This window comes from Tinamus guttatus, unplaced genomic scaffold (genome assembly GCF_059628265.1).
Source record: "Tinamus guttatus ecotype Peru unplaced genomic scaffold, ASM5962826v1 Tinamus_guttatus_pri_ptg000056l, whole genome shotgun sequence".
Lineage (NCBI taxonomy): Eukaryota > Metazoa > Chordata > Aves > Tinamiformes > Tinamidae > Tinamus > Tinamus guttatus.
The window spans coordinates 1,539,220-1,551,893 of record NW_028288590.1 but is presented as its reverse complement, the minus strand read 5'-3'; the positions used below and the strand labels follow the sequence as shown (position 1 = coordinate 1,551,893).

General features: G+C 33.2%; 1 protein-coding gene across 1 annotated transcript in view; it reads right to left on the bottom strand.

Annotated features, from left to right (window-relative positions):
• LOC104575099 (RP1 axonemal microtubule associated) overlaps positions 1–12,674 on the bottom strand; it is a 166,632-nt gene that overhangs the window by 107,888 nt on the left and 46,070 nt on the right. Inside the window, exons 17-23 of the mRNA XM_088540133.1 lie at positions 11,479–11,681; positions 8,733–8,819; positions 6,501–6,633; positions 6,014–6,165; positions 4,326–4,480; positions 1,561–1,619; positions 1,226–1,270 (exon numbers count right to left, since the gene is read on the bottom strand). Of these exons, the coding sequence (XP_088396259.1) occupies positions 1,226–1,270; positions 1,561–1,619; positions 4,326–4,480; positions 6,014–6,165; positions 6,501–6,633; positions 8,733–8,819; positions 11,479–11,681 (834 nt within the window). The remainder of the gene's footprint in view (positions 1–1,225; positions 1,271–1,560; positions 1,620–4,325; positions 4,481–6,013; positions 6,166–6,500; positions 6,634–8,732; positions 8,820–11,478; positions 11,682–12,674) is intronic.

The window sequence follows — 12,674 nt, the reverse complement described above, 5'->3', positions numbered from 1 at the left end:
AAAGGATGTTCTAGAAATCTAGACCTTTCTAGAACATCAGAAACACTACACTAGAAATTTCTACTGCCCAGAAGAGAATTCTATTTTGCAAACAATTCAGATATATTTCTGAATGAGCACATTTCTGTCTCCTAGGGTCAGGATGAGAGTGCTGTGATCAAAATGTTCATTACAAGGACTAGATGGTCTGAGGTAAAAGCCAATTGAACACTGGCATGCACTTAGTTTACTGTCTCTCTCTCTCTCTTTCCCTCTTTGTCAACCTTTTTTAGGTTTATGGGAAAATTTTTATCTGTTGCATTTTTTATGGCATATCCAGATAGAAGGAGCTAAAATGATGCAATGAAAAGTTCCAGCTGTGTAAGTGCAGAAAGGACTAACCATGCTCATTGGAACTATGTAAAGGAGGATTTCTGGGCTTGTGAAAATGAGAAATGCAGAACAGTTCTGTCACAGAGAATGATGAACAGACAGAAAATGAATGGACAAGGCACAGAAAGGAGTGAGGGCAAAGGGACTTGTCACTCAAAATAAAGTTTACAAGAATAGAATGAGATTTGAATATAATTTGTAAAATAATTGGATACAAAGTTTATAATTAACAATTTCCTATGGGGACATTGTTTAAAACCAGGTTTTGAAGTCTCAGTGGATATCTTGCTTGATACAGTAAATTCTGAATTAAGATATTCAATCTTCCTCCCGACAGCCTCTAAAGTATTGCTCAACCTAGTGAATAAAGCACTCCTAACCGCTGAGAAAATATTATGTATTACTAAGATATGTAATTTAATTTTCACTGGTTGCAAGGACCAGGAAAAATCAAGTTGAACAAATATGAAATCACAGGTAAAGTGGAAAATGAAAAACTAATGGTAAGAACTAATATATATATATCACTTGAGAGAAAGAATCATGATATAATTTGTTGACTAAAAATTGAAATTAAGATAAATAACCAATAATTACAAGAAAAAAGCTATCAATTTTCAAGCCAAAGGGGAGAATATTATTGGAAAGAAAAATAGCAGAATAAGAAGAAAATTTAAATAAAGTGATTTATTGTTTAAATTAAAATATAAGGTTCCAAGTTTACCTAAATATTCAAGTAATATGATGTAATTAGTACTTTAAAAAATAAATACAAATGGCAACAAATGTGTAAAGCAGTCAGTTCTGAAAGAAAATCTCTTCCTTAAAGAAAGAAAACTATAGCGTCATTTACCATTTGCTTCTTCTTGCATTTGCAGCTGTGAGTTTATTTGAAATTCTGAAACAAATAAACAAAAAAACTGTAGTTAATAACAGATCTATTCTTTAACATTAAAGAAAAGATTGGAGAAAAGACCCGAAGCACCATTCTGTAATACTAACACTTCCTTATACATTTTCTCCCTAGGCCTTACCCATACAATGCAAACACAAAACATAGTGTCTCAGAAATGTAAAAAGAAATCAGAAAAAAGTTTACCTCATATGTTGGAAGGTATGAATCCAGCTCAGATTTCATCAGAGAAAAAAAAAATTACAGATTTGACTTAACGTAACAATAATCCTTACCTTGAGGGTACAGCTCAATTTCTGAATGAATTACACCTTGGGACATAAATGGAAGCCATCTAAGAATAAGAAAGAAAATAAGAAAGAAGATGAGAATTAATTTTTATGCTACCATATTATCATATACCTGAATGATCCACACCTTACTTTTATATTGAATATGTATAATAGCAAAGAAACTCTAAGGTCTTTAGTATATAATTTGATAAATGTTAAAGGACAAATTAAGAATCTGATCCAACAAAGGCATTCTATTAGTACAAATATGAGAGTTGCATAAACATATTTATGCATAATCATAAGCATAATCGTGTGTCACTACCATATTCATTGATTGAGCGCTACTTTGTATGTATCTTTGCTCTGTTTCTTAACTTCAAATTTCAGAATGAAAAACAAATTCTGTCCTTACTTTTTCCACTTACAAATGGGGGTAGATTACTGAGACTGAACAGTATAAATTAAGAAAAATTTTGGTTAGATTTGATGTCCAGTGGCATACATAACTTTTCCATCTTTTCTAACGATGTCACCTTCACCCTCCAATTCAGACATCAGGTTCTGCTTTTCAGGCAGTATATAAGGCACAAAGTAGCCCATCTCTTAGACTACTACTGCAGTGTAGTTTAGGCACAAGTGTTCACTTTCTGAAGTCTCTTCCCAAGACAGTACCAGGATTTGGTCTCATGGTGGTTCATTTTGGCCATTCCCCACCAGCACCACATGAAAAATACGCACCAAAGCACAGGACGATCCTGGCAAATGAGAGAAGGGATCTGTCCCAGAGAGAACAGGCTCAGAGTTTAACCAGAAATTATTAGCAGCGACACCCTTGGGAGCAAGGTTAATGCTATACTTGGTAAATATTCTAGCAATTTTATTTCCAAGAAAAAGAAATGCAGTCTTTAAAACAAGAAAAGAGGGTGCTGTGACTGTTTTCTAAAGTTGATAATGGGAAAAAAAAAAAAAAAAAAAAAAAAAGAGAAAGAGGATAGCACTGCTTTTTAGTTGTCCTTTTTAAAAAACATATTCTCTTCCTTCCATATTCCAAAGGAGAAACTTCTCAGATTAAAATTACTATAAAAAACCGTAACTTAATGCTGTGTATTACTATATTATAGCTAAATCCTTATAGGCTAAGAAATCCTAGATCAGTGAAAATTTATATGCATGTGCAAGTTAGATCACATAAATATTGACAGAATTTGTGTACATGCTGTATTTTGTCTTAAAAACATTAACAGGCTCATTCATATGAGCACATAAGTAAGCCTTATGAAATAAATCTTGTCTTACTAGACAACTTATTTTTATCACTCTTCCGCTAAAGTCTTATTATGCAAATATATTCTGCAGTCATAAATGCTGAAAAATACCAGTCTGTTGAATCAAAATCTAGTCAGAGTATTTAGATTCTCAGGAACTAACATCAGATTTCTATTAAGTCAGACAAAATGCTGATATTTTCTTGAATGGCTGATAAAAAATATAATATTTTGTTTATGCACTGGATCAGAAAATATCAGTGTATAATTAAAAATATAAAGCTAAAGATAAATATATTGAATTTCTGAAGAATATTTTTTTTCTCTCCTTGAAGTAGAGCACAATATTTCACCTTTACATTCTGGACCTATGAAAGCTCCTCCTCACTTATCCTCTCCAACCTATTTTAACCCTTTTTTAGTGGCAAAAGATGTCAATGAAAAAAACTGTTTCTTCTTCATAGTCTCTGTCACTGAATAATTCTTGCTGATCAGCACCTAGTGTATTAATTATTACAGAATTAATACAGCACATGGACTGTCATGCATTCTTTCTAAGCTTTGTTAACCACTGGAAGATAAATGTGATATAGCAATGAAATTCCTGCTCAAGATAGCCAGCTTGCCTGAACTACTGTCAAACTTCCTGGCAGGAAACTAACTACATATATGTGTTTTTTTATTTTTATTTATTTATTTATTTTTAGAAAAAGTAGAAATAACAACTAGCAGCAGCAACCAACCTGTATCTAAATCCACACCAAGAATTCCTCCATGTCACTACTAGTATACAAACTCATGGTAGTGATTAAGGAAAGATAATTTGATAAAGGTGAGTAAGCAACTTCTTTTTTTTTTTTTTTTTTTTTTTAATGATGTGGCATGGGGAGTTTCAAGAGGTTGTGTGAGGTTACATAACAAATTCATTAAAAAAAAAAAACACAAATAACGAGGCATCATACTTTTTTTTTTTTTTTTTTTGAGCCCTGTCACTTAGTCACATTGTATCTCTACATGTCCTCGATTTTACTGGAGTGATGCACTTACCCAATAGACAGACTGTAGAACTGGGAACTCCGAGCACGAGATTAACATAGTTTTCTAAACATAGAAAAGCCTGATGATGCAATTCTGCTGTGTTAGAATTCCATTTTAACTGAGAACATTTTTGTGTGCTTTATCTTCTGCTCTTGAAGAAGTAAGTCACCCTTAGAGCACCACTCCATATACATTGTACACTCTAGTAATGTCACAGTATACGCATTTTGACCTTTGATACAAGTGGACGTATGACCACTACTAACTCAAGTAATTTATTCTGGAGCAACACATTCTGTAGGCATTATAAAATTGCAAAATAATCCAAATTTGTCTTTTCCTGGGAAAATCATATTTAGAACATTATCAGTATAATGCAGTTATTGCAAAGATATAAACCCTAATGGTACCTAAGATATAAAATATATCTTATAATTAGTAATATTGAATGGTTTGTACTACCTTTCACAACAGAAAACATATTCCAAGTTCTTCTCGGCTTCCCTGACAATGACTTTATCACAGTACCAATACTGGGACTTCGTATTAGCCTCACAGCGCAACAGCACCTTCTGCAGCTTTCCAAGAGAAACAGCTCCCACTTCAAAAGCGCTGACCTAGTGGAGACACCAGTCCATAATTTGTCAACATTAAGAAAGTCCAGAAGCTGCAGTGTTTTACAGCCTGGTCTATCTCTCACAATGGTCAAAAACAAACAAACAAACAAAAACCTTCACTGTTTTAATGACAGCTGGCCCGTATCAAAAGCGCCGGATCCAAAATTAAATGTCTTTTGATTATGCGTTGGACTAAATAAGAAAATATAGCTAAAATCAGAATGCATTTTTCCTTAAGAAACTGAAATCTGACATGCTCCTTTGTCCTTGTTATGCATTACACTTGCTTAACACAGATTATTTTAACAGAAACATTGAGCTGATCCGGTGAAAGGTTCAGGTTGGTAAAATTTTATCACACTACAAAGCACATAGTTTTCTCCCTCTAAATGCAACAAGCCAGGCTGGATCATGCTTTCAAGAGGAGGAGAGAGAGAGGGAGAGGGACAGAGAGAGAGAGAGGGAGAGAAAGAGAGAGAGGGAGAGGGAGAGGGAGAGGAGAGTCCCGAGCTATCCTTTCCCTGTCTCAAGTTCTACAAAGACAGGACTTTTTGATACTTCTTTTCAATAATTCTTTTTATCTTGATTATCTTTATGATCTAGCACATTACTTACCACAACCACTCAAACAATCTGGTGAAACAGAGTTGATTTCCCTGGTAATTTCTGCATTTTGAAAGTTTTCACTAGGTTTCAAAACCTAGTACCTAGATGCTTGGAACATTGAAAGCTATTTTTCACAAAGCCTTATTGATGGCTTAAAATATATGTTCTAAAATAGCACAGGTACTTCTGAAGTTTCTCAATGAATTGCTGCTATGCTTAGCATGTTATATATTGCTTTTCATTTAGTAGGTGTTTTACTAACAGCTGGATGCCGTTTGTTAGACGAATTTGTTAGATCTTCCATTGGTTTACAAGTGTTAATTCCCTGTAATTCACACATGAAGAAACAGATTTTGAAAGTCACTAAGAAGGCTTGTGGCAGAGCTAAGTTTAAATTCACAAGTTCCTGAAATTCAACCATATATTACTGCACAAAATCAGGATAATGTAAATTTTATTGATAGACATTTTCTATATGCTTATTTGCTATATGTGATACATATTTTATATTCTATACAGGAGATTTGAGGTATATGAAAGAGGGATGACTTTAATTCCACTCTGCATTAATCAAAATACTATATTATTGTAGGTTAATAGAAATACATAACAAATTGTCCTAGAGAAATTTGAAATCATGGTATGAATCTGTGTACTCTTTTGCAGCCAGCTATAATTCATTATACCTTAACAGTAAATGTTTTTATATTTACAGTTAGCTCTTATCATCTTAGGATGATAAACATCTTCACAGCATTTTTTTCCTTTTTGGCTGCCTTCTTTTACTCATTCTGGTCAATAATCATTTCTGGATTAGGGGAAGATAATTTGCCTTAGTCTTAAAAATTGCTTACCTATGCTTCTGTAATACTTATTATTAGGAGCCTGTTAAGACAATATAACAGCTGCAAATTCTTACAGACTTACCATTCCTCTCTGAAATTTCACTGGTATATTAGATTTATGCAGAGGTCTTAGACCAGTATCTCCTCTTTTTCCATAGATACATAAGTAAACTGCAGAATCCGTATCAGCTTGCTCCAAATGGCCAGTGTAGACATAAACATGGTATAAAACAACTTCCAAGAATTGCCAAGAGAAGATAACAAAAGTTATGTGCAACTTGAATTCATTAACTATTCTTAATGACTTCATTCTAACTATTCCATTATTAACTAACTTATTTCTTTTGTGCTAATCATCTAGCTTAATGGAAACAATGCTGCTAAATCTAATTTGCAGTGAATTTGCAGGAATATATTATCCAAAAGTCAGTCTAAATGTCTACCTTTAAGACTGCTAAGAAAACATTTTATGAATATAAAACACAAGCAATATAATTCAGATGACACTAATACTGAAAACCTAGCAAGCAATATATATGCAACTGTGCAGCTGCAAACTACACACATACTTGGATACACAGGCTTTCCAGCTTCCACAGCTGGAAGTTCACAGATTTGATCTCTGTTATCACAAATCCTTGACAACCATGTGGTTGCTGGAAAATTCAGTATTTTCTTGCTCTTCAGATGTTGTAGTGTCACCTAGGAAAGAGGTAATTTAACTGTTACCCAGGTCACTTTTTCTGGTATTTTGTTTGTTTGTTTTCTTCCTAGCAGTCAGAAATACATCTCTACATCTTTTTTTCTATCTCAGAAACAAATTAAGTGATTTTATAAACAAAATTCCAGTGTGAAAAGATTTTTATTTTTGCTACTTCTTTATCACTTGACTCATCACTGGAGAGGATCTTTAACCACATCCGTGGTATCTCAGCTGAAATTGTCAACCTCTATTCTTTGAACATATCACAGACTTTAAAATCTTCTTTTTAAAATAAGGAAACTTGAAACTGTACTTTGGTTTTCTGAAGTAACAAATACCACCCATTCTGATTTCTTTCCATGTGTCACCTCTATACAACACTGAAGTACTGAAGATTGAAAAGAACTGAAGTACTGAAGACCGAAAAGTGATTTTTCTGGAAGTGGAAATATTGACACATTTTTATGTTAAAGAGAAAACAGGATGAAATTCCTCAACTAAATCTGAACTTTGGCAGGGAGACATATGTTGAAATATGAAATCAATTCATAATGTGTTGGGCTCTTTTTCAACAGAACTAAAGAAAACATGGGTACCAACACCCTCTATACCTTCTGCTGAAGACAGTCAATATCCAAATTCTGAAATTATTTGTCACTGTAATTACAATAGTTATCTTACTTTCCTAATGTTAGAGAAACATTTTTTCTCCCCTTTTTGGAGATCAGTTATTATTGGTCTTGAATTATAACAGCACTAACTACATTTTTTCCATAGGCCACCTCTAACAAAAAAAATCATGGCCAAAATCTTTTCTCTCTGCACTTCTGTTTTGGATGTCTGCATGGCATGCATAAATTTGGTGACAGAAATTATGAAAACAAGTATTTGCACTCAGATTCTGAAACTTAGAAAACTAGGACAATATGTACCTTTATCTCACTTTTCCAATAAAGTCTTATTTTATGTAAAATGAACAAAGATCCCTTTCATCATAAAAACATGAATTTATTTAAACGTGAAATGTATTTATTTAAACACTTCTGCAGCAGTGATTCTTAATCTCTAATTGAACATACAAGGCTCCAACTTTGAATGTTTATTGGTGAGGCTTCCCCTGCTGATTCATAACTATAGCAAATTCTTAAGTGCTTTGTCAGAAAACACAGCTTGTAGGTTAATTTATCCATTCATATGAATGGAAATCTATGAAATCCCAGAGTAACATGATCAAATTTGGACCAAGATGTGAAAGAAATTTTCTGAAACAAACAGAATGGAAAATAGTATTCCTGCAATCATTCGAGTGAATTGAAATGTTTAAATTTCCATTCTGTTTTGATTTCTTTACCATTAAGGCCATTGGATTAATGTCAAAATCTGTTACTGATGTGTAAATGTGGTTGTCAAAATCAGGCTGTATAAGCTGAATGACAAGACAAAGAATAAGCTTCTGTGTTTTAAAGATCAAAGGTAAGAAACAAATCACAATTTCTTATTATCAATTCTAAATGAAAAAAAATGGAGGTCTATGTTTACATTAACTTAATCAAATATGCTAAAATATCATGAGAAAAAATAAAGGGAACACAGAAACAGAAAAGAAGAATTAATTAAATGAATATTGCAACAGTTTCTTTTTCCCTAAAACTGGTTGTAATTATGCGATACATTTGGACTATCTAATAAGCAGCCCACACCTCACCAAACTTCATGCATACTTTGCACATAGTTTTTACAGGTAATTGTTGCTCCACCATTTTCAATCTTTCATCTTCAGAACCTATAGTTAGGATCTCCCTATGGATAGAAGAAGAAACACTGAAACTGCCATCTTCAAACTACATGAGTTAGGACTTGTTGCAAAAAAAAAGATAAAATTACACCTTTCAGGGAACTGACTTTGTATCAGTGCTTTTGTATCAGTGCTTTTGTCACCTTTTAAAGAACCTGAGAAGAGAAAGTGCTAGGAATGTCGCACAACCAGCATTTTTTTAGACTACCCATTCCATTTTTCCGAGATAAAGCTTCATGAATAGACAGATTGTTAGCTCATATAAAAATCAATTAAGTAGAAAAAAAATTATAAAAATCTCACCCTTTGTAACTTCCAGTCCAAATGGTCACTTGTTCGCTCGTGTTCAATTCTTATTTTGTAGATATTTCCAATGCTTTTTATTTTAATCTGAATTAAAAACAGATCAATACAACATAAAATTATGACCAAAAAATGTAACTTTAAGCTTGTGAGGCAGAAGATTCAGGTTGAATAATGCATGGCATTGCAAGGCCATGCTAACATTTAACTAACATTAAACCTATTTACGAAAAAAACACATTTCAGTCTCTCTGATGCTTTGAAGCAGCAGCATCTTAATGGCAAGCACAAGCGTGTGTATTCTATGCCTAAAACTGCCAAAACCTTCATAACATCTTGCAAAAAATCCTAAACATTTTATTTCTTTATTTTCCATCACCACATGCGAAAGAAGTCAAAAGTCTACCTCTCATGTATGTACAAAACCCATTTATCCTATGTTTTTACATTCTGACATTCTTTCAAATTGGACCATATTACTGGAAAAAAAAAGTATAGTTACATCACATATGAAAATAAGAAAACTGCACACTTATTTCTTCAGTTGGTTCCAGATTTCTCTGAACCATTACAACCTCTGAGTGTACATAAACTGTGCACTACATTTGATTGGGAGATTTTGAACTATATGGTTCAGACCACTCGAAATCAAACAGATTTCTGTCTGAGACACAGTTTTAAAAGATTTTACCTAGAATGAAACCAAAATTCTTACAGGAAATACTCTTTAAAGCTTGTACAGCCAAAAAATATATAGTTACTAAGAATCCTTCACAAGAGTAAATCCACTAAACCACAAGTCAAAAATCTTTCATAATGCAAAACCACAACACGACCATAAACACCACATGTTATAACCATAAAGTCATCTTGCTTTAGTCAAAGATTTCTAAAAGAAAAAAAACAACTTTTACTTGTTATTACCCTAAAGTACACCACATAGTCCACAACAGCTGTTTGAGAAGAATCTGTGGAATTCACACCTGTATTTATATTGGCACAGATGTGGTGTCAACCTGAATATAATTAACAAAATAAACAGTAGCTCCAGGCTTGCAACACTAATGTGATGTTGCCCTTTCCTTTGGCCTGAAAAAATAATTCTGTTCTGTGGAATCAGATTTGATTACTTCTGGTCATGCTCCTTAATATCTTTCTCTAGAAGTATTCTTCTTAAAGCTAAAAGGAGACTTTTGGATCAAAGTAGTAGTAAGGTGTATAACAAGATTGTCTGAAAAAAATTATTACCATTGGCTTTTGCTATATACTGCAAATATATACATCCAACTCTGAAGTAATATGAGACATTGTCTTTTCATTCACAGTACTGTTGTTCAGTGAATATGCATTGCTGTCATGTTTTCTGCTTATTCTAAAGAATCTCTCCTTAGTTTTTTTTTTGTTTGTTTATATGATCATTTCAAGTTTCAACACAAAATCTGGACTTGTCAGAACAAGAACATTCTGCCCCAAATTTTCCTTATCTGGCCAAGGAAAGAATCCTTATGGCAAAGGATATACTAACATCCTCCTAACTATACCAGAAGGTACAGCTATAGCATAACTGAATACTCTAGAAATTAAAATTTGAAATCTTTTTCTCTAGGAAACATCAATGAAAATGTATCAAATGTATCAAATTTGCAAAGATGCAAATGCTAAAAATTAGCTGTAATTTTAAAAGATGACTTTTTAAGTGACATTTATCCTCATAAAAAAAGAAGATAATGCTTAAATAGAAAAAAAAAAAGGAAAAGAGACATCTTTCTCACAGACTTTTTCTTTGTGGTTTTATCTACTGCAGGCTAAAGAGGGAAAAGCACTTTGGTGATATTTATTACTTCACGCCTGAAAGCAATAGTATTGGTGTGATATAAAGAATCCTAGTAGTGGCCCCAGGTGCTGATGGAAAGATTCTCTTCTCTCACAAGATCAATACCTAGAGTGCACAGCTCTAATGGGCAATAGCTTTGTTAGAGAAGAGAAATTGGTCTATATCTTCAAGAACATATGGATTAACATTGCAAACATGCCATTATCCAAGAGTGCTTATGATTTATTCACTAATTCAGAGACCTGGATTCCCAGTGGATGATGACATAGAGCATGCATGCTTAAAAATGAACTTTAAAGGTGCCTATATGGCTGCCTGTGCCCCATTCATATAAATTTATATTTTTATAACTGACACAAATGATGTTGGTGTGCACCAAGATTGTACTAGTGGAGTAAGTACTGAAAAAAAAGTATGTGCAAAATGTGCAGATTATTGTTTATGCTTAAATTATCTGAAGACAACAACAGAGTACATGCATTTTACACAGAAAACTTTGAGCAAAGCAGAAATTTTAGCCTTTTAGTAATTTCCTCTCTTCCTATCTAGGTATAATTTTATTTACAACATGGATGGGGTGTTTTTAAAAAAATTGTAGAACTTCATATTTTCAAGATATGATAACACACAGATTACTCTCTTCTTAGTAATCCCATGTATAAAATTTCTGGAATTCCAGCTATTTATACTATGGTGGCTATGGTACTCTGCTAAAATGGCCAAGCTCTATCTTTCTTAACTGAACCTGTTCTAGGGTAACTATTTTTTTTCTGTTGCTAACTATCTGCATCAAACAGATTTAATGCAGTATTCATAGAGATTAGATAGCAATTTATTTTATGCAGCAAACATAGGAAGAAAATATTTGGAAAGACACATAGTAAAATAATGTTCTTAGCCTTCATTAGCTACCTGAAATTCATTCTCCTGCCTGGAAAGACACATCTGCTGTCTGCTGTCCTTGACAAGAGTTATTGGTCCAGCTACTCCTCTGTCTCCATATATCCAGAGAATGACATTTGCTTGAGTTCCTGAATTTCCTGTCAGCACTGACACTTTCCATTCATCATCTGAAGGAAGGGGACACTCAACACCTTGGGGATTTCTCATTTCCTCTGTGAAATACAGAACATTAGTGGGAGGTCAAAATTGACATGAAAATGCCGGTTGCTGTTGTAACATCAGCACATAGGAGAACATAACAGAGAGAGGATTGTATTTTTTATGGCAAGTGAGGTAGTCTAAAAAATTGATTTATGTTTCTTGTCTAGACCAAAATGTCCTTATTAGTTGAGCTACAAGATTCAACTGGAAAAGAACATGCATCTCACACACATGCTATCATCATGCCATTCTTTCTTTTTCAAAGCTGCTAGTATGAGCAGTCGTGACTATGAAATGCATTTGGTTCCTTGCCCTAACATTTAAAATCAGAAGAATTACCCATAAATACTCCTTGGATGCCTTATGCTGGGAACAGAATCAGTATTTGAAGAACAGAGACAAATATGAAATGTGATTCAAGAAATTTTCTTCAAATTAAATATTAATTAAATATTTTAAAATATTCAGAAAAATATCAACATATATCCCTGCCTATCAATATGCAAGCATTCAATGCCAGTTTTTGGACTAAAGGAGGTTCTGAATGAATAACAGTGAAGCATACTTTATGAGTAAATTTCACAAATTAAAGGACAGAGCAAATACAGTTTTTGAAAACATACAGTTTGCTTCAGAATATAATATATTGATCTTTTATCTACCTTTCAGAGAAAAAAAAAAATTCCAAAGTTCTCAAATGACTCCCATCAATATAAAATATGAAAAATTCTCAACATAAATGAAAGTAATTCTGAGTATTTTAATCCAAATGGCATTAACAAATATTGGATTTATACATCCTTTCAAAAATACCACCACTATTCACAAAGTCCTTTTCACATATCTAGGAGGAGGGAGTCCTTGCCCCTAGGAATTTATACTCTAAGCACTAGGTTTGAAAAGATGAACAAACACATTGTCTAATATGCTATCTACTGCAGGGATTCCTGAAGTTCCCCTCACAAAGCCTTTTCATGTGGCTGCAAAGATACTTTTTAATATGC